At 41.9% G+C, this 23,612-nt stretch overlaps 1 protein-coding gene across 1 annotated transcript in view; it reads right to left on the reverse strand.

Moving 5' to 3' along the window:
- cacna1ea (calcium channel, voltage-dependent, R type, alpha 1E subunit a) overlaps window positions 1–23,612 on the reverse strand; it is a 193,784-nt gene that overhangs the window by 58,919 nt on the left and 111,253 nt on the right. The window contains exons 6-8 of the mRNA XM_080430496.1: window positions 5,825–5,928; window positions 3,544–3,702; window positions 1,290–1,480 (exon numbers count right to left, since the gene is read on the reverse strand). Coding sequence (XP_080286622.1) covers window positions 1,290–1,480; window positions 3,544–3,702; window positions 5,825–5,928 — 454 coding nt within the window. The remainder of the gene's footprint in view (window positions 1–1,289; window positions 1,481–3,543; window positions 3,703–5,824; window positions 5,929–23,612) is intronic.

The following is a 23,612-nucleotide window of genomic DNA, read 5'->3' on the forward strand; positions in this document are numbered from 1 at the left end:
AAAGTTCATTTTTGTTGTCATTTTGGCAACACCAGTGGTGATTATCTGGTCATTATGTTATACTGTAACTGCAATTCCCAGAAGTCAGTTTGAAATGAAACTGGAAGCAACACCACAAAACAAACACAGCATGGTTTAGCTGCGGGCTCCGATTTTTTTCCACCAAATCAGAAACATCCAACAGTAGGAGCATTTATTCACTGTCATTTTTTATTCACCAATTTAAATCGTCTTAAATCGTTTGAATACATTTTTTCTCGCGATGCATCATTACATCCCGACTTTCAACACAATGCAAGCATTGTCAAATACGGTACATTTGATTTAATGGTAGTCCAGATTGTAAAGGTGCACAAAAGACTTCAATTTGCCATCACAACCAATCTTGGGTTGTGTGAACGCCACGGCAGATGAGATGCCGCTGCCGGAAAATGCACTAGCTAGCTCCTTCTACCTCTCTGTTACTCTCCTTCATGTCTCACACCACCAATTTATAATCTTCATCCATCTCTCTCTCCCCCAAACTACACAACCTCTCCTATGACTGTTATGCTGATGACAGTCAACTGTTTTTCTCCTTCCCTTCCTCTGCCAACGGTACAAAAATTGTTTTTGTACCGTTTTGAAATCCTTTCAAATATAGTACATGTATAATACTGTATGTATGTGTGAAATCGATATGTTTAAGTAAATCCCATCTTTTGCCTTAATGAAGGCAGACACTTTTAAACAACTGGTAGAACACAGGAGGTCTTCCATCCATGCAGGCCATCCAAACTGCGGGGGTATATATTTCTCTGAAACGAATAGAATATAAATGAAGAGCTGACAGTCGAGCTGAGAGCCCCGCTGAGCCTGCTGGAATCCACACACAGCGCTCTGCAGTGTGGACACCCGCAATCACGGCCCAGCCACCTCTCATACTGTTTGGCCGAAATCTAATTCTGCATCACGCAAGCGGAGCGTCTGAGAGTGCAGGAGGGAGCGATTGAAGGATCCAATCTGCACACATCAGTGGGTGGGAGACCATGAATCCTGATAAAGGTCATTACGGGTAATGGGGCCTGTATAGTAATGCAACGCTGTTACACCTCATCTATTCTAGCAAAGAACCAGTGAGAGATTGTGAGTCACACTGATGAGGATGTGACGAATAATTCGAATGCTAAAAATCACTATTGGTGAATGCCCTAGTCTAGTGTGTGTGTGTGTGTGTGTGTGTGTGTGTGTGTGTGTGCGTGCGTGCGTGCGTGCGTGCGTGCGTGCGTGCGTGTGTGTGTGCATCTTACATTGTAGAGGACAGTGGTCCATCCCTCCATGGTGATACACTGGAAGACAGTGAGCAGGGCAAACAAGATGTTGTCAAACTGGGTGATGCCGTCATTAGGGCCGATCCAGGTGCCGCTACATATGTACTTAGCCGGACATTGACGTACGCCACACGGGAACTCCGACTCAGACGAGTCCACTGTCTCATTTTCTGACCAGTCAGGGTGATTCATGGATGGAAAGAAAGAAGCACTGATGAACAGACAGCATGTGTGGGGCAACGCAAAGCCGGATTTATACTTGCGGGCCGGTGTCGTGCACTGAAAATAGCTGATCTACAAGCTTGCAATGTTAGATGGAAGAAAACGTAAAAACAAAATGTCTCGTGTATCGGCCCCTTAACAACTTAATAACAAAGAAATTATTATGCTCCATATTTTCAAAGATAATTTGGGTAAAATTATGAGTTCAAAGACTGAGATGGAACAACGAGTACACAGCTGATGTCATTGTCATACGATCTGAATGGTAACCTGATCACTTCTACTTCAGTCCATCTATCTGTGTTATTATCTACAGGTCCTTTGAACTCCAGTGTGTTGGCAATGGCTCAGAGGTTAATGACAACCATGAGTGTACAATGAGCCATTGTAACGTGCTGCGTTACTGGCTTTAATTACGTAGGATGAAGCTGGTTTTGAAGTCTATTGGTGCGCCTGGGTTTGCAAGTGTGTGTGTGCACATGCTTATTATTTGTGTGCATAACATAGAAATGACAACAATAGCAACAATACAAGCCTCCTGTCTTGCTAACTAGCTTTTATTGCAGAGTGTATTGCCTGTCTATGATCTAGCATACTGCATTATTCACTTTGCTGGAATAAAAAAGCATAATCATAATCATTTGACATCCTCTCTTCAAAGTAAATAGTTATTTTGTTCTGTTTGTGTGTTGTGACAGTTTAAGCCAACTGGACTTGGTTAAAGCTGAAGACTGTAATTACAGGATGTAGGCTTCACGAGTGCTCTGGCTGAGTATTATAATAATCCTGGTGTGTGTGTGTGTGTGTGTGTGCGTGCGTGCGTGCTGTCATGATTGTTTCTTCTTGGCTTCCTGTCCTTCCTTACCAAACAATCTGCTTTAAATACTGAAGGGAGGATGGCTGCCCACGCTCTGCGTCAAAAACCCAGCTTATAACATGGCCATGGAAATACTCATTTCTGGATGGACTGGGCAGAGGGAACTCCACTCTGCTTCACATTATACAGTTCTTCACCTCCGCCTTTTCCATTCTTTTACAGTGTTTCCCAAGGGTTGGGGACCCGTTTTTATGGGGTTGCGTGAGTAAATATCCTTTTTTTTTTTTTTTCATTAAAAAAGAAAAGAAAAGTAAAATTGCTAAATCTTTCAGAAATGTTCACAATAAAAAAACGTTTTCATCTTGAACTGAAATAGGGACACCTCGTTGTGCATTATCACCTACCAAATGGGTAGCCTTGAATGTGTCTGTATTAATCAAGTAATAATTTGGTAAGAAACTGATGAGTATTATTTATGCATGTATCTATCAAACTAGAGGTTCGAGGCCGCTACGCGGCACTCACACCTACAGTATGTCATTCTTCTGTTGTCGTGTTCCGCCGGCCGGTGCCATATTTGGTCACGAATATCAACCCAAATTCAATTCAATATCAACCCACTATATGGTAGTGATGGTTCTAGAGCTCCATATATGGAGCTGACCGATTTATTTGCGCCTGATATACCATGACGACACATTGAGGTTAGACAACACACTCCATATTTGGGTGCTGCTGCTGCATTGGGAACTCCTTATATGGTTATCATGGCTTAGTCATAGTGACATGACGTGATGATGCGGTCCGTCCACCTGCCGGCCGGCCGGCCTAGTTTTCATATTACTTTAAAACAAGGCAGATGAGCTTTGCATAGCAACTTCATTGTTTATGCAGGCAGTCAGGCACTACTTTCTTGTATAAATGAAAGAAAAAAAAATGCTTCCTTTGGCGACTTAATTTCCTTCACAGGATCAATAAAGGTCTTATCTTATCTCATCTTATCTTATAGGGACTATGCATCGTGCCTAATAACAACCCTTAGTTGTTCTAAAATCACTGTAAAACACAGCCTCTTGGGGCTTATTGCTTTAATTTGTACAAATGGAAACAAATGGACCCATATTAGTCCATTTGGTTCCACTTGTACACAAGTTCAATTAACACTGATGATTGTACAGTAGAGGTAGCTTATACCCAGGATGCCAGGTGTGGGTGTACAGGTGTGGTGAAGTTTGCCGCTGTAGAATTCCAGACCGATGATGGCGAACATGAGGATGGCGAAGAACAGGAGCAGGCCGATCTGCAGCAAAGGGACCATGGCCTTCATGATGGACTTCAGGACGATCTGCAGACCTTGGGAACATCACAACAGAGGAGTTTCTGAAAGGTCAGGCCCTCGTCATAACACTGTAAATGTAAAAGTGTTCATTTAACTCTGAGAGTGATGATTGCTTGCGCACTTGGCCATCAACTACTCAACTACAACTTCTCAACATGGATTATGGGGGTCCTTGAAATAAAAAAAGTTTGAGAATGACCAAACTACTCCATGCAGGCGCTAACAAAATCTCCCATCAGCACTGACTCTTAAATATTGGGAGTCAAAACAGTCTCTCCGGATGTGGGTGTGTCAGCTACATTCCACTGACAATTAACAAGTGTGTCTAATGGCAGCCATATCTAACAGGTGTAACAGCAAAAATATACCCTCGGCCAGGGTTAAATATAAACAGGGTTAAAGTGGGCTAGCCTGTTTTATACCCCGGGGTATATTCTGGACTAGACCAGTTTATACCCCAGGGTATAAAACAGGCTAGCCAGAATACAACTCTCTAGCACAAACTATACCCCCCCTATGTTTTTCACATCGTAATTATTTTAGTAATGCTTTTAGATTATACCCCCCTTGTGCTTTTCATAAATAAATCTGTATTTCAATGCCCAGAGTTTTTTTAATTATTTTTTTCTTTCATAATTTATATATTTTGGGTTAGACCAGATATCTCTTCTGTCCAGAAGAGATAATATACTGTAAAATAGAAAAAGAAACTGTGGGAGCCAACCCAGGTCACAGCCAGGAAAGGAAAGAGGCGCACACCGCGGCGCGAGCTAATAACACTGCAGAGCTTAAGACCCTGATGCTAGACAGGAGGGTGGAGGGCAACAATTCAGGAGTCCTGAGTTGGTGTTGACTAGACTGCACTCTCGCATCGCATCGCATAGAAAAAAACAAGGAAAACTCAAACTGTGGGGGGTATAATCTGGATTAGAGAGATGTAACTTAATAATGCTTTACTACTATGTAAAAAAATGAATAATGAAAAACATAAGGGGGGTAGTCTGTGCTAGAGGGGTATATTCTGGGCTTGCCCATGTTGTACCCCAACATATAAACTGGACAAGTCCAGAATATACCCCAGGGTACAAAACAGGCTAGCCCACTTTAACCCCAGGTATACTTTGGCCGGGGTTATATTTTGGGCTGTTACACGAACCATGTGGACTGGATACGGTGCACAAAATAAAATAAAATAGTAACATAAATTGCAATAAAGTTTACTGCCCCTTTTCATTAGGCCCACCCCACCGTTTTAGTCCGTTAGTGCCAGCTGTATATGGCCTCAGAGTTCAAATCAACAGTCATTATTTTGCAGGGAAACACTCTAATCATCCTCTATGAGACTCTCACCATAAAAAATGTACATTACCACCCTCTATAGTGTCTAGCAAAGCAATTGATAAGGACCTAAATGGAGAAGAAGTTTAATGGGAAACCACTTTCTAGAACTTACTCCTACAGTACGTAAAATGACATAATGACAGTCTCAATGGCTAACTTAAATTTGTCTCTATGGGATTCCTTTTGCCAGTACAACTTCCTACAATATAATCTCTCTCTCTCTCTCTCTCTCTCTCTATAGAGATAGAGAGAGAGATAGAGAGAGAGAGAGAGAGAGAGAGAGAGAGAGAGAGAGAGAGAGAGAGAGAGAGAGAGAGAGAGAGAGAGAGAGAGAGAGACCCACTCCTTCCTAAGAATAAACTCTGGGTGATGGCTGATTTAAGCAGTCACAACTGGCCTGAATACAAACTAATTGGACTCATACCTGTTGTGCATCGATGCACACAGGGCAAATCAGTCATTCCCACACACACACACACACACACACACACACACACTCAGAGAGAGAGCCTCTGTCATGACAGCAATTCCATCTGATCCAGCTTGTGAAGTAGCCTCTCTCTACAATATGCTTGAGCATCTACTTGACGTGTCCCTGTGTCGGGGGAACCCAAGCCACAGAGGTGGCCGTTGTCTTGCTACACTGGTGCCCAGAACAGGGACACAGCCAAGTAGATGTTCAGAGTCTAATTAGTTTGGATTTAGGCCAGGTAGGCCAGGTGTGACTGCTTAAATGAGCCATCACCCACACCACACCACATAAATGTAGACATGTTATTAATTTGTAGTACTCACTGGGGATTCCTGAGACTAGTTTTAAGGGCCGCAGAACTCGCACCGCCCTAAGAGTCCTCAGGTCTACAGGGATGTTCATGTGTGCCCCTGCAGTGGCCAGGATCCTACACACACAGACACAGACACAGACAACGTATTATTGTCTTGGAGATTCACATGAACATGCAATGATGTGTCCAAGTATGTTCTGTTCATTTTGGTACATAGAAATGCAAAGATATATACCTCTAACTAACATGCACAGGTCCACTATCACACACACACACACACACACACACACACACACGCACGCGCGCGCACGCACGCACACGCACGCACACACACACACACACACACACACACACACACACACACACACACACACACACACACACACACACACACACACACACACACACACACACACACACACACACACACACACACACACACATTGGAAGGCTGCAGTGGATACGATATGCTTACTGAGATAAGGGGGGTATTATAGCACTGAGGACAATGGGAGAAAATAAGCAGCGTGCGTTTTGGGGCTCCTGGCTGTTTCCCCTGCATGTGGGAGGATGGCAGTGACAACTGCTCTTTACACACAGAACAAAGACAGCGGCTCCGTGAAGGCGATTGTAGGACGCTCTCAGACAGGAGACACTCAAGGCACACAACAAACAGATGCTGAGACGTGCACGTGCACGTCACAAACATACATCCACACAAACACTCTTCTCCCTGTCAGATACACAGATTCACGTCACGTACACTTTTGTGTGTATTGTGTGGCAGTGTTACACACACATCCATAAACAAACATACACACATAAACGCACGCACGCACGCACGCACGCACGCACGCACGCATGCACGTACAGCACACACGGATCCGACGTCCTTCCGAAGTTATATTTTTTATTTCTTCGTCTGATCTCTTGCTCTTCAAACTTCTTAAACACACCTTTGTGGCCAAACTGATGGCTAAACCACCCTCTTTCTCTCTCTCTCTCTCTCTCTCTCTCTCTCTCTCTCTTTAGTTCCCCGTTAATTAGCCGTTCCATCTTCTCCACCTGTCCTCCCAGCTACCTTCATTGTGATTTGCAACACACCTCTCCCCTGAATTTCTCCCATTCTCCCTGGTCCTGAACCTCTCTCTCTCACCCTGCCAGCCATCTCTCACAGTTTCTCTGCACACACATTTATCTCCTCTCAGCAGGATGCCTCTAGAGTGAAAAATGTGAAGAGGTGAAAACAAAGAAGGAGAAGGTATGGAATTATATTCCCCATCAGTCAAGACTGCAGACTCTCACCCCATTTTCCACTGCAGACTGAAAACTCACCTCTTCAGAATAAATCTCACGCCCTAGCACTCCTCTATCCTTGTATCACTTATAGTTGCCTATTTTCATAGTGTTATACTATAATCGTTGCTGTCCTGCAGAAACCAGCTAACTCCATTTTGACGCTTTTGACCGGAGTTAGCTGGTTTTGCTGACTCCAGGCTCCACCCCCTTTTGACCTCCAAACCTCATTGTGAGCTTGGAGGTCCATTCAGCTGTTCTTATCAATGATGAACAAAACCTCCTAACTCCACTTCTTTTCATTTCCTGAAAATTGAACATTTTGGAGTTAGCTGGTTTCTGCCGGACAGCAGAGATATATCGATAGACATATGTTTGCTTGATCAAGACTGTTGTTTAGAGAGCATGTTGTTTAGACAGATGCGCTAGGTTTGATGTTTACGCTAACATCATGCTAGTTAGTTCATGCAAGTTAGTGCTTTAACTGTGCAAAGACTGCACACTATTTACTTGACCATTTGTGAAGCAGAGCCACACCGCCAAATACAATGCAATATCATTGCAATAAATGGTTTAATCTTGACAAGAGTGTTTGACAGAACAGTAGAGAAGGGGCAGGGCCGGTTCTGACCCAATTGCCGCCCTAGCAAGCGTTCTCAGAAAATTGTTGTCTTTTTTTTTGCCTTCATAAAATATCAACAGCTACATATAACAAAAGATAGCACGCATTTCTCACCTTCTTTCCTCTAAACTGAAGCACTGATGGTGGTTTATTTGGTAGCATTTAGTAGTGTGTGACTGACTGGTTTTACTTGCATTAACTGTTCAACAGTGGGAGAGCGGAGGTGAGCTGCGAGCGTCTTTAGACTAACAGCCCCCCCCCCCCCCCCCCCCGCCGCAGCTCTCCCAGTTGCAGCAGACAGACAGACAGGCAGTATCACAAGGTTAATTCACTCATGCAAACAGTGATGTGACTTGCAATCGACAAACAAGTGGAAGAATTTAGTTTTTTTCTTTCGCCATTTCGGCGCCCTCCTCTACATGCCGCTGGTCGCCTATATGTGAGCGCCGGCCCTGAGAAGGGGGCACGCATGCCACAATACCTTCCACAGGTATTGTGGTGAGAATTAGTCACATCCCTAGCAGTGTTAATTTTGACAGTACATTTTGATTTAGTTTTAGTCATAGTCTTTTGAATAAAATTCCATTTAGTTTTAGTCATATTTTAGTCACCTGAAATGTTTTACTGTTAGTCTAGTTTTATACGACTAAATATCATAAGATTATAGTCGACTAAATCTACAGTTGATTTAGTCGACTAAAATGTATTTTGGCAGTGCCTTGATGGCGTCATAATGGCTGATTTTACACTTGGTTGCATGCTATTTTCAGAGCGCAAACGCAACATAAAATGACTTGTCTTTTAGTTCTACTGGATCTCTTCTCCACTAGTCCCTCCCTAACATTTTAATCTAGTATTTATTTGTTGATAAAATTGTCAGTATATTTAGTCTTAGTTTGAGTCATCGTAGCTTAGTTTTTATTTGGTTTTCTTCAGTTGGTTTAATGAAAAGAAAAGTCATTGGGGGGGGGGGGGGGGGGGGGTTGTGGGAAACAAAAATAGCTCAGAGTCATGCACAGATATATGAACGTGTCCCATCCGAGGGCCTCATATAGCATCACACCTCTCTCTCTTTATACAGCACCTCTCCCTCCTCACTTTTCCTTCCCCTCATCTTCTGCTTTTCTCTCATTTCTTGTTCACACTTCTTTTAGTTCCTCATCTCTTTCCCGTTCCCTTCCTCTCCCTCCTCCTTCATCCTACCTCCTCATGTCTCATGCCCCCCCCCCTTCCAACTCTCCCTCTTTCTCCAAATCATTAGTGTGTCTCCGTTGTGTTTTAGTTGTTATGGAGACCAGGGGATGGAGAGTCTAAAAATGGCCACCTCATTTAGTCTGCCAGTGGACATCCTGGCATGCCCCCAACCCCCCCCCCCCCCTCTCTCTCTCTCTCTAACACACACATACAATAATTTAACACGATCTACACAATACAACTTGTGTATTTCAGTACAGGGGGGAGGAGTTAGGGGTTTGGGCTGAAAGTTTGCTCCCTCAAGTCAATTTATCAAGTCAATTTATGACCGCCTCTCTCCATTCCGTGCCTCACTCCATGCATGTAGTGATCCAGCACCAGCGCCACAATAATGATCCAAATAGTGATCCTCCACACGCTACAACCATGGTATTAGAATAGTCAATCTTTAATCACCAGGAGCTGTCAAGTTATTATATCGTTATCACAGTTATCACAGTCTCTTTCACATGACCCTCAACACCTCTCTCTCTCTCTCTCTCTCTCTCTCTCTCTCTCTCTCTCTCTCTCTCTCTCTCTCTCTCTCTCTCTCTCTCTCTCTCTGAGCGAAACGGCCACCACAGTGAGCTCAGCTTGTCCCCTTGTCAGAGTTGTCAGGTTTGATAACTGTGGCACAGTGACCCTGTTGTAATGACAGGTCCCTGACGTGTGATGTATCTGTCATGACAAGCATCACACCATGATAGCGATAACATTGACTTATGCCCGGTGTCACTGTCACAGAGCATATTAACTCTCTCAGTGCCAATGAAAAAAAAAGAATATGTTCATACTGTGCCAGTATAACTCGTGATAACTCGGGATAACTCGTTCTTGGCACTCAGAGAGTTAAATATCATATGAGCCCAGATTGTCCATAGCATTTAGAACATGGTTAACCAACTTGATTAAAGGATGACTTCACCCAGTTTCAACCCATCTTCATATAATTGGTCCTCACTAATACTCGTAATAATATGGTACCATTTTTGTCTACTTGGTTTGTGTCTCAGAGGAGAGCTGTGGACAGTTCCGAAACCCGCCTACCAGTGACATCATCTATGGGGAATCCAATCTAATAGAAACTGCAGGCTTTCTATACCTGGAAAGTTAGAATGCTATAATGGAAGCCATTGTTCTTGCGTTAATAAAAAAAAATTATATATATATATGTTTTAAATCTTGTTTGAAAAAACTGCCTAACGATGATGTCACTGGTAGGCGGGTTTATGAAGTGTCCACAGCCCTCCTATGAGACACAAACCAAGTAGAAATAAATAGTACCATTTCATCATGACTATTAATGAGGAGGACCAATTATATGAAGATAGGATGAAAATGGGTGAAGTCTTTAAATTTTATATCTTTAAGTGGGAAGCCTAATTTATGTTTTGCCGACATAGTATCGAGTGACAGATTTTTGTCGAATGAAGCGTCACACGATACGTGGTCTCCAAAGCTCTGATGATAATGGAAGCTTTCACCTGCAATGTGTTCTAATCCATTCAGTTCTGGGTGTTCTGTCAAAATGTCTAGTCAGATGAATTGAAATAAAATCAAACGTTAAACGAATCTAAAGCTGCAAATGGATAAATTATTACTTTTTTTGTATGATATTCCTCTCTGTAGACAATTGTATGGCAGGTCGAGGCAGACAGTTACTTAATAGTGGTGATTTATGTGGGACTTCAGTAACTTCTGTCAAAATAAAATAAAAAATCACACCCAGTGTGAAGTGGGCGGTGTGGTCATCACAGTGGTCATCATAGTGATGGAAGCTCACTTCCAAAAATAATTGATTTTTGGAAGTGCATAATCCTATTTATAGGTTATTAATGTCATCATGTGTCTCGCTAGCCAATCACAGTGCTGAATAGAGTCAGCCAATAGAGTCAGCCAATCACAGTACAGCTAGGGGTCTACTAATGGGCCAATCACAGTGCAGGAAACTAATACTAATACCCCACTTATAGGGGTGGCTACACCGCCCAAAAACAAACTTTATATTAGACTTTAAATGTAATACTTTAGAGATACAATGGCCTCCTAGACTCCATAATTTGGCATACCTGACACGGAACTCCATATATGGGCACAAACAGACAAAGAATCAGATGACAGGGAGGGGATGTAGCTCAGTGGTAGAGCGCATGCTTTGCATGTATGAGGCCCCGGGTTCAATCCCCGGCATCTCCACATGTTTAATCAAGTATTATATGTCTTGTTGATGAATTGAGTACCAAAGTCCTGCCGTCCTCTTAATAGGCCATGCATAAATGATAGTAGCAATTGCTTATAAAGAGTTGGTCGCCTATTATTGCATTACAATAATATTACACTCTCATTATATAATTATTGCATTAGTACTACACTATTACACTGTTATTATTATGTCAGGATGGCCGAGCGGTCTAAGGCGCCAGACTCAAGGTGGCAAACCTTCCTGGTTAAGGGACTTCTGGTCTCCGAATGGAGGCGTGGGTTCAAATCCCACTTCTGACAATGCTTTTACATGGAAACAAGTCCAAGTATTTTGCAGCGATTTCAATTCCGCCATCTTTCTATATCCGGTTGATATCCGGTCCGAAATGCAAACGGCAATTTGGGTCTTCACTCGGTAGAACCAGTAGAAACCCTAGAAACATACCCTACTTTATCATTAATTTTAAAATAAATGGGACCATCATTTACTAAAATGCGTGATTGAGAGAAGACTTTAAACTAGCGACTGGAAGCATATAGTATTTATAACAATGTTTACTAAAGTGCCTGTTTAGTAAACAGGAGATCCTGAGTTTGAATATCAACAGTGCCTTTTCTCTCACACACATGGAGATTAGGTTTAATCTGAAACCACAGTCCTGGTGCTGCATTTGACATGCTGAAACCGCTGTGGCTTAGTTGGTTAAAGCGCCTGCCTAGTAAGCAGGAGATCCTGAGTTCGATTCTCAGCAGTTCCTTGTCTCTCACACCCACAAATGGAGATACGTTTTAAGGTCATACAATCAAGTGAAAAGTTTGGCGAAAAACCCATGCGAGAGGTAGCGGGATCCATGCCCGCATTCTCCAAGGAGCTTTTCTCTGGGTTTTTGAAACCCCTGAATGCTCTGATATCAGCTCTTGTTTGTTAGTTAAGAAAAAAACAAACTTTATATTAGACTTTAAATGTAATACTTTAGAAATACAATGGCCTCCTAGAGTCCATAATTTGGCATACCTGACACGGAACTCCATATATTGGCACAAACAGACAAAGAATCAGATGACAGGGAGGGGATGTAGCTCAGTGGTAGAGCGCATGCTTTGCATGTATGAGCCCTGGGTTCAATCCCCGGTATCTCCACGTGTTTAATCAAGTATTATATGAATTGAGTACAATAGAGTACCAACGTCCTGCCGTCCTCTTAATAGGCCATGCATAAATGATAGTAGCAATTGCTTATAAAGAGTTGGTCGCCTATTATTGCATTAAAATAATATTACACTATCATTATACAATTATTGCATTATTACTACACTATTACACTGTTATTACATTATTATTATTATGTCAGGATGGCCGAGCGGTCTAAGGCGCCAGACTCAAGGTGGCAAACCTTCCTGGTTAAGGGACTTCTGGTCTCCGAATGGAGGCGTGGGTTCAAATCCCACTTCTGACAATGCTTTTACATGGAAACAAGTCCAAGTATTTTGCAGCGATTTCAATTCCGCCATCTTTCTATATCCGGTTGATATCCGGTCCGAAATGCAAACGGCAATTTGGGTCTTCACTCGGTAGAACCAGTAGAAACCCTAGAAACATACCCTACTTTATCATTAATTTTAAAATAAATGGGACCATCATTTACTAAAATGCGTGATTGAGAGAAGACTTTAAACTAGCGACTGGAAGCATATAGTATTTATAACAATGTTTACTAAAGTGCCTGTCTAGTAAACAGGAGATCCTGAGTTTGAATCTCAGCAGTGCCTTTTCTCTCACACACATACACATGGAGATTAGGTTTAATCTGAAACCATAGTCCTGGTGCTGCATTTGACATGCTGAAACCAGTTGGGTGACATGTGGCGCTGTGGCTTAGTTGGTTAAAGCGCCTGCCTAGTAAGCAGGAGATCCTGAGTTCGAATCTCAGCAGTGCCTTTTCTCTCACACCCACAAATGGAGATACGTTTTAAGGTCATAAAATCAAGTGAAAGGTTTGGCCAAAAACCCATCGGCTTGAATACAGCCTAATTGCTTCTGCAACCAGCAGGAGTGGAACAGCGGTGAAACAGCGAGACTACAGGCCATTCATATGAACTGTCACACTTCCTATATAGCCTCAATTTACAAGCCGGATGCTAGCCCCTTGGTGTGGACACAATACAAGTATATGTAGCTACTGTCTGTATAGCCCCTGCTGTGTAAAACTGCTGCCCCGTGTGAGGCTCGAACTCACGACCTTCAGATTATGAGACTGACGCGCTGCCTACTGCGCCAACGAGGCTACACACTCCATAGCTATGCATGCAGCTGTTGCTTATTACTACGCTATTACACTATAATGACATTATTAAATTTTGCCCCCTGTAAATGGCCGGCCCAGCTGTGATGTCAGCTAAATGCAGTACGGCAATAGCACAAGGGGAATTAGCTCAAATGGTAGATTGCTCGCTTAGCATGCGAGAGGTAGCGGGATCGATGCCTGCATTCTCCAAGGAGCTTTTCTCTGGGTTTTTGCCACCCCTGAATGCTCTGATATCAGCTCTTGTTTGTTTGTTAAGAAAAAAAAAAACTTTATATTAGACTTTAAATGTAATACTTTAGAGATACAATGGCCTCCTAGACTCCATAATTTGGCATACCTGACACGGAACTCCATATATGGGCATAAACAAACAAAGAATCAGATGACAGGGAGTGGATGTAGCTCAGTGGTAGAGCGCATGCTTTGCATGTATGAGCCCCCGGGTTCAATCCCCGGCATCTCCACATGTTTAATCAAGTATTATATGTCTTGTTGATGAATTGAGTACAATAGAGTACCAAAGTCCTGCCGTCCTCTTAATAGGCCATGCATAAATGATAGTAGCAATTGCTTATAAAGAGTTGGTCGCCTATTATTGCATTAAAATAATATTACACTATCATTATACAATTATTGCATTATTACTACACTATTACACTGTTATAAAATTATTATTATTATGTCAGGATGGCCGAGCGGTCTAAGGCGCCAGACTCAAGGTGGCAAACCTTCCTGGTTAAGGGACTTCTGGTCTCCGAATGGAGGCGTGGGTTCAAATCCCACTTCTGACAATGCTTTTACATGGAAACAAGTCCAAGTATTTTGCAGCGATTTCAATTCCGCCACCTTTCTATATCCGGTTGATATCCGGTCCGAAATGCAAACGGCAATTCGGGTCTTCACTCGGTAGATCCAGTAGAAACCCTAAAAACATACCCTACTTTATCATTAATTTTAAAATAAATGGGACCATCATTTACTAAAATGCGTGATTGAGAGAAGACTTTAAACTAGCGACTGGAAGCATATAGTATTCATAACAATGTTTACTAAAGTGCCTGTTTAGTAAACAGGAGATCCTGCGTTTGAATCTCAGCAGTGCCTTTTCTCTCACACACATACACATGGAGATTACTGTAGGTTTAATCTGAAACCACAGTCCTGGTGCTGCATTTGACATGCTGAAACCAGTTGGGTGACATGTGGCGCTGTGGCTTAGTTGGTTAAAGCGCCTGCCTAGTAAGCAGGAGATCCTGAGTTCGAATCTCAGCAGTGCCTTTTCTCTCACACCCACAAATGGAGATATGTTTTAAGGTCATAAAATCAGGTGAAAAGTTTGGCCAAAAACCCATCGGCTTGAATACAGCCTAATTGCTTCTGCAACCAGCAGGAGTGGAACAGCGGTGAAACAGCGAGACTACAGGCCATTCATATGAACTGTCACACTTCCTATATAGCCTCAATTTACAAGCCGGATGCTAGCCCCTTGGTGTGGACACAACACAAGTATATGTCATTGTAGCTACTGTCTGTATAGACCCTGCTGTGTAAAACTGCTGCCCCGTGTGAGGCTCGAACTCACGACCTTCAGATTATGAGATGTAGCTCAGTGGTAGAGCGCATGCTTTGCATGTATGAGGCCCCGGGTTCAATCCCCGGCATCTCCACATGTTTAATCAAGTATTATATGCCTTGTTGATGAATTGAGTACAATAGAGTACCAACGTCCTGCCGTCCTCTTAATAGGCCATGCATAAATGATAGTAGCAATTGCTTATAAAGAGTTGGTCGCCTATTATTGCATTAAAATAATATTACACTATCATTATACAATTATTGCATTATTACTACACTATTACACTGTTATAAAATTATTATTATTATGTCAGGATGGCCGAGCGGTCTAAGGCGCCAGACTCAAGGTGGCAAACCTTCCTGGTTAAGGGACTTCTGGTCTCCGAATGGAGGCGTGGGTTCAAATCCCACTTCTGACAATGCTTTTACATGGAAACAAGTCCAAGTATTTTGCAGCGATTTCAATTCCGCCACCTTTCTATATCCGGTTGATATCCGGTCCGAAATGCAAACGGCAATTCGGGTCTTCACTCGGTAGATCCAGTAGAAACCCTAAAAACATACCCTACTTTATCATTAATTTTAAAATAAATGGGACCATCATTTACTAAAATGCGTGATTGAGAGAAGACTTTAAACTAGCGACTGGAAGCATATAGTATTCATAACAATGTTTACTAAAGTGCCTGTCTAGTAAACAGGAGATCCTGCGTTTGAATCTCAGCAGTGCCTTTTCTCTCACACACATACACATGGAGATTACTGTAGGTTTAATCTGAAACCACAGTCCTGGTGCTGCATTTGACATGCTGAAACCAGTTGGGTGACATGTGGCGCTGTGGCTTAGTTGGTTAAAGCGCCTGCCTAGTAAGCAGGAGATCCTGAGTTCGAATCTCAGCAGTGCCTTTTCTCTCACACCCACAAATGGAGATACGTTTTAAGGTCATACAATCAAGTGAAAAGTTTGGCCAAAAACCCATCGGCTTGAATACAGCCTAATTGCTTCTGCAACCAGCAGGAGTGGAACAGAGGTGAAACAGCGAGACTACAGGCCATTCATATGAACTGTCACACTTCCTATATAGTCTCAATTTACAAGCCGGATGCTAGCCCCTTGTTGTGGACACAGCACAAGTATATGTCATCGTAGCTACTGTCTGTATACCCTCTGCTGTGTAAAACTGCTGCCCCGTGTGAGGATCGAACTCACGACCTTCAGATTATGAGACTGACGCGCTGCCTACTGCGCCAACGAGGCTACACACCCCCAACACGATGCATGCAGCTTTGGCTTATTACTACGCTATTACACTATAATTGCATTATTACACTTTGCCCCCTGTAAATGGCCGGCCCAGCTGTGATATCAGCTAAATGCAATACGGCAATAGCACAAGGGGAATTAGCTCAAATGGTAGAGCGCTCGCTTAGCATGCGAGAGGTAGCGGGATCGATGCCCGCATTCTCCAAGGAGCTTTTCTCTGGGTTTTTGAAACCCCTGAATGCTCTGATATCAGCTCTTGTTTGTTAGTTAAGAAAAAAACAAACTTTATATTAGACTTTAAATGTAATACTTTAGAAATACAATGGCCTCCTAGAGTCCATAATTTGGCATACCTGACACGGAACTCCATATATTGGCACAAACACACAAAGAATTAGATGACAGGGAGGGGATGTAGCTCAGTGGTAGAGCGCATGCTTTGCATGTATGAGGCCCCGGGTTCAATCCCCGGCATCTCCACATGTTTAATCAAGTATTATATGAATTGAGTACAATAGAGTACCAAAGTCCTGCCGTCCTCTTAATAGGCCATGCATAAATGATAGTAGCAATTGCTTATAAAGAGTTGGTCGCCTATTATTGCATTAAAATAATATTACACTATCATAACACAATTATTGCATTATTACTACACTATTACACTGTTATTACATTATTATTATGTCAGGATGGCTGAGCGGTCTAAGGCGCCAGACTCAAGGTGGCAAACCTTCCTGGTTAAGGGACTTCTGGTCTCCGAATGGAGGCGTGGGTTCAAATCCCACTTCTGACAATGCTTTTACATGGAAACAAGTCCAAGTATTTTGCAGCGATTTCAATTCCGCCATCTTTCTATATCCGGTCAATATCCGGTCCGAAATGCAAACGGCAATTCGGGTCTTCACTCGGTAGATCCAGTAGAAACCCTAGAAACATACCCTACTTTATCATTAATTTTAAAATAAATGGGACCATCATTTACTAAAATGTGTGATTGAGAGAAGACTTTAAACTAGCGACTGGAAGCATATAGTATTCATAACAATGTTTACTAAAGTGCCTGTCTAGTAAACAGGAGTTCCTGCGTTTGAATCTCAGCAGTGCCTTTTCTCTCACACACATACACATGGAGATTAGGTTTAATCTGAAACCACAGTCCTGGTGCTGCATTTGACATGCTGAAACCAGTTGGGTGACATGTGGCGCTGTGGCTTAGTTGGTTAAAGCGCCTGCCTAGTAAGCAGGAGATCCTGAGTTCGAATCTCAGCAGTGCCTTTTCTCTCACACCCACAAATGGAGATATGTTTTAAGGTCATAAAATCAGGTGAAAAGTTTGGCCAAAAACCCATCGGCTTGAATACAGCCTAATTGCTTCTGCAACCAGCAGGAGTGGAACAGCGGTGAAACAGCGAGACTACAGGCCATTCATATGAACTGTCACACTTCCTATATAGCCTCAATTTACAAGCCGGATGCTAGCCCCTTGTTGTGGACACAACACAAGTACAGTATATGTCATTGTAGCTACTGTCTGTATAGACCCTGCTGTGTAAAACTGCTGCCACGTGTGAGGCTCGAACTCACGACCTTCAGATTATGAGACTGACGCGCTGCCTACTGCGCCAACGAGGCTACACACCCCATAGTTATGCATGCAGCTTTGGCTTATTACTACGCTATTACACTTTAATTACATTATTACACTTTGCCCCTGTAAATGGCCGGCCCAGCTGTGATCTCAGCTACTGTAAATGCAGTACGGCAATAGCACAAGGGGAATTAGCTCAAATGGTACAGCGCTCGCTTAGCATGCGAGCGGTAGCGGGATCGATGCCGCATTCTCCAAGGAGCTTTTCTCAGGGTTTTTGCCACCCCTGAATGCTCTGATATCAGCTCTTGTTTGATAGTTAAGAAAAAAATCACACCCAGTGTGAAGTGGGCGGTGTCTTTGTCACAATTCTGTCTTTAACCTTTTCTGATATATCATTTGATCTGAAAGGGCCAGTTCTAGGAAGACTTTCTATTTTCTTCTCAATATCGGTTTTCCCTTTTCTCATTTCAGCCATAGTGATCTTTGAGTTCTTTTTTACTGTTCTCACGAAATGGACAGCATCTAAGTTAAATATACTAGTGTCACATCAAAGTGGTTTTAGATTAATTTCATCATATGTCTCACTAGCCAATCACAGCATGTGGAATTGGAGCACTATGTCACTGTTGTTATTTAACAGTGGTCATCATGGTGATGGAAGCTCACTAAAAAAAACATAAATGTGTTTTTTTTAAGTGCATAGTGCTATTTATAGGGCTATGCACATGTGTCATGTTTCACTAGCCAATCACAGTCCTGAATAGACTGTGATTGGCCAATCACGGTGCAGGGTTAGGGGGGTACACTGGTGGCCAATCACAGCGCAGGATTGGGGGGTGCAAATATCCAAACCTCACATATAGGGGCGGTTTCACCGCCCCAAAATCACACCCAGTGTGAAGTGGGCGGTGTGGTCATCACAGTGGTCATCGTAGTGATGGAAGCTCACTTCCAGAAGTGCATAATCCTATTTATAGTAGAGATGCACGATATTGTTTTTTGGATACCGATACCGATACCGATTATTTGCTGGGTCATATCTGCCGATACCGATCCGATACCGATATATTATATATCATATTTATATTGAGCTCATTGCTGAATTTTTGTATTTTAATTTGTTTTACTGGTGAAAGTTGATGGTAAACCCCCCTCTCCACTAACCCTACTGTGGTGAAAAATATTTATGGAATAAATACATTATAATTATATATATTCTTCTAAGTAACAAACTTAACTATGACATCATTTTTGTATGCTATAAGCCATCACAGAATTATTTGAATCTTTGTATAACACAAAACCATATGTTATGTGGCCTATGGAACTAAGATCATTGAATCTAGTTTGTTATTAGTGTTATTCATATTGTCTGTGTGTGTGTGTGTGTGTGTGTGTGTGTGTGTGTGTGTGTGTGTGTGTGTGTGTGTGAGAGAGAGAAAGAGAGTGAGTTTAGGACAGGGACAGCTTGCTTCGTACACTACACTACAGATTGTAGGACAACAGGATGTCAAAGACAGAAACATTACCAGCTGAGAGTTAATTTGTGCTCATTCTCTGTGGTTAAATAAACAAGCAGCTTGCTTGTTCAAAAGCACCCGCTGGTTGCAGTCGAGTCGAGTAACGAGTGTTTGTTACGTCGATGTTAAATAACGAGGCAATGTACACATTCGTGTTGAAAATATATCCTCCGCAGTATCCCTACTCTAATCTAATTTAAGATGTACAAGAAACCCTCTGACTGTTCTGGGTATGAACTATGGACGTGAAGAGTTTGTTTGCTGTTAGTTTGCTGTTAGTTCCACTTGTCACTTGTGCAGCCTAGTCTGCTCCGCTGCGTAGTGAGAGACATTGCATGTAGAGCGTGTGGAGGGGGGAGGAGACGGAGCTACAGCTGGCTCTCTTAAAGAGACAGAGACAGGCAGACAGACTGCTCTCGCCTCTCGGTCATTTTATTATACAATATCGGTGAATTTAATCGGGTTTATTTTGACATCGGTTCGGTACAGATATGGCCGATATGGGCCAATATCGGCCGATACCGATAGGTTACCGATTATATCGTGCATCTCTAATTTATAGGTTATTAATGTCATCATGTGTCTCGCTAGCCAATCACAGTGCTGAATAGAGTCAGCCAATAGAGTCAGCCAATCACAGTACAGCTAGGGGTCTACTAATGGGCCAATCACAGTGCAGGAAACTAACCCCACTTATAGGGGCGGCTACACCGCCCAAAAATCACACCCATTGTGAAGTGGGCGGTGTGGTCATCACAGTGGTCATCATAGTGATGGAAGCTCACTTTTAAAAAAATGGATTTTTTTTAGTGAGCTTCCATCATAATCCTATTTATAGGTTATTAATGTCATCATGTGTCTCGCTATCCAATCACAGTGCTGAATAGAGTCAGCCAATAGAGTCAGCCAATCACAGTACAGCTAGGGGTGTACTAATGAGCCAATCACAATACAGCTAATGAGGTGTCCCAACCCCACTTATAGGGGCGGCTACACCGCCCAAAAAAAAAAAATCTGATCACAGCATTTGATCCCTAACAGTGGAATAAAAAGTGTGAACTCTGTATTAAGTTGTTCTTCTAAATCTTAAAAGTAGGACGGTAAAATGCAAATTGTTCTGTGTACAGAAAATGTTGATTTATTTGACAATGCTGCAATGCAGTGTGTGTGTGTGTGTGTGTGTGTGTGTGTGTGTGTGTGTGTGTGTGTGTGTGTGTGTGTGTGTGTGTGTGTGTGTACAGTGAATTGTCTTGACTAAGTGAGGAATTGTATTGAGGCACTCCCACACTGTTTTGCTCTGGTTGGTTTAGTTGATATAAGCTTCACCACCCACTGTATGTGTCCCCCTCTCTATCTCTATCCTTCTCTCTCCCTGTCTGTCTCTCTCTGTATCTCTCTCTCTCTTTCTCTCTGTATCGCTCTCTCTCCCTCTGTCTCTCTTTTTCTCCTTCTCTTTCTGTAAAAATGTGCACACACAACCACAATGAACCCCTCGTGCAAACATACTGAAGAAGCAAGAGGACAATGAAGATGCTGGCTAGAACACACTGTGAAATTAACATTACATGTATGTGTATCACTCTGCTAAGCGTGTTACATGCTAAAAACAAATCACCCAAAGAGACCCACAAAGAAAAACATTTTTACACTCTCATAGTTGAATTACTAACACTGGGGATTTTTCTGTAAATTATTGGTTTGCCAAATAAAATGTTTTCTCTTTGGGCAGGATGAATAATTAACTTGAGTAAATTATTTATTAGCCATCCATTGGAGAGAGGGGGGGGGGGGTGTGTGTGTGTGTGTGTGTGTGTGTGTGTGTGTGTGTGTGTGTGTGTAGCCATCTACACTGGAATGAGTTTCATATGATGTCAATTAGTGGCCAATTTAGTGGGAGCATCCACTGACGCCACCCCACCAGATGATGACACCAGTGAGGTAGTCCTCGGTCATTTCACCAATCCACCTCCCGCAGAGCTCAAGGTCAGGACCTGTTACATATATATACTGTAGCACTATATAGATGGCATTTATGGGTCACAGGATTTAGTGTGTGAAATGAGGATGAGAAATGTAGATAACTTCTTTGCCCTTCTTTGAAGCTCCCATGCAGAGACCTAAGAGATAGAAAGATAACTCTCTGTTCTTTAGATACAGTACAGTATGTATATTTTTCATCTACGTAACGTTGCAAAAAAAAATTGCACTAAACAAAAGCAGCTGCAGAACATTTAAAGCCCTTCAGTGTTACATCTGATTTTCACGTCCTCGGAATAGAATGATATGGGATTCAGGTTAGATCCATACCGTATTGTAATAAGCATAAGATACTAATTCAACACAAACACCTTCACCATCTTCTTGCCTCACAGAACTGTAGCTGTAGTTACAATGTGAAGGCAGCTGCAATCCAGCTCAGTGTTCAGTCTATTTCACTGATTGAATGATGAATCACCCTGTCTGTGAACTGAATCACAGGTCTTTACCACTCTGATATGGTCCACATTTACAGGGAGCAGGCAGCCAACCCAGGCACCTGGTGTGTCACTATCTCTCTCTATATATTTCACTCTGAACTTACTATACCACCGTCAACACGTTATTATCTAGTCACAGCTTGGGCCATATATTATGCATATACTACTGAACATAGACCATTTTCCTGTCCTTTTTTAACGCTGTCTATGAGAGGGTCTGTGTGTGTTGTGTGTCTGGAGCTAATCTTGCAAACCGCTACACCAATCAGGACCAAACTTTGTATGCACACTGTGAGTAGGCTACAGAAGCACACATTTTCTTTCACATACGTTTTGTACTTTTTTCAATAATTAACTTTAATTTTAATATTGTAAGTCAATGGGGAACTGATTGAGTCATACATACAGTATATAGATATAGACGACTGACGTCGTAGATGACTGATGTCACAGGGGAGTCCACTCATATTTACAACCTCCCATTATTCCGACATCCCAGAAGTAGGTTAGGGTTCCAGGGATAGGGTTAGTTATAATGGGGCCAGTCGGACCAACGGGATGTCGGAATGGGCGTAATTGGTGTAACAGAGTCACATTATTGTTATCTTCCAGGGACTATTGTCAGCTAGACCTTTCAAATCAATGTGCCCTTTAACACGCATTTAAGCGCACAATAATATAAAGCCACAATACAGCTGAAAATGGGTGTTTCTTATTCATGAAATTCATATGAGAATGTTACTTACCAAATGATGGAATATATGAATTTTATGGAATAAATAAAAATACATAAACAATAATAATAATAATGATAATGATAATGATAATGATAATGATAATGATAATGATGATAATAATAATAACTAGAAAATGTGCTCCTCGGAGCACAAGTCTCCGCCAGCAGACCCGTGCTATTTTAATCAAATGAAATCACCTACCCTATCTTTAACCATAGTTCTCTAGGAATGTTCTAATTTTTACGTAAAATAAAACATGTTACTATATCATAGCAATTATATTATCATAACAATAAGTAATGAGATACAATAAGTAATGAGATACAACCTTCATGTTGTATCTCTGACAAAAATATTAATTGTCAGAAATGTATTACTGTATTACCAAAATTTATATATACTATGATGCATCTTCTGAACGGTTTTCTGGTAATATCTTAATAACAGTCGTCTGTAATGTTGTTTCATCATTGTAAGTGTTTAGTCCGACTTTATTATAAAAAATGTGTGTTGTAGACGTTAAGTTCTGAAATATGTCTTTGAACGCAGACAGATTTTTGCCCTTTTTTTGTACCATAGAATCCGCGTCGTAACCTAATAGTATTTCAGCTGTGTCATTGAAACAGGTGACCCACTGCTCGTCTGTATAATCAGTAATTAGGACCTTCAATACAAATCGGTAAATATAGTTTTTAACCTCTTTTCATTTTTTACAATAAAAATCCTGTGCTCTTTCAGTTAGTTTCGTTTTACAATTCGGACACGATTTATAAAAACAGCCATCTGATTGAATGTCAAGAATTGTACTCACCACGCTGTAATAATTACTCCATTTTATATTCTCTTCTTGTGGAAATTTCATTTATGGCTAGTCTTCGTCTTTTGTCATTTAGCGATTCTTTGTCTCTGATTAATTTCATTCTTTCTCTATGTTTCTTAGCTCTGTTTAATTTCATTCCTTCTCTCTGTTTCTTA

Source organism: Gymnoscopelus braueri (genome assembly GCF_963280865.1).
Source record: "Gymnoscopelus braueri genome assembly, chromosome: 6".
Classification (NCBI taxonomy): Eukaryota; Metazoa; Chordata; class Actinopteri; order Myctophiformes; family Myctophidae; genus Gymnoscopelus; species Gymnoscopelus braueri.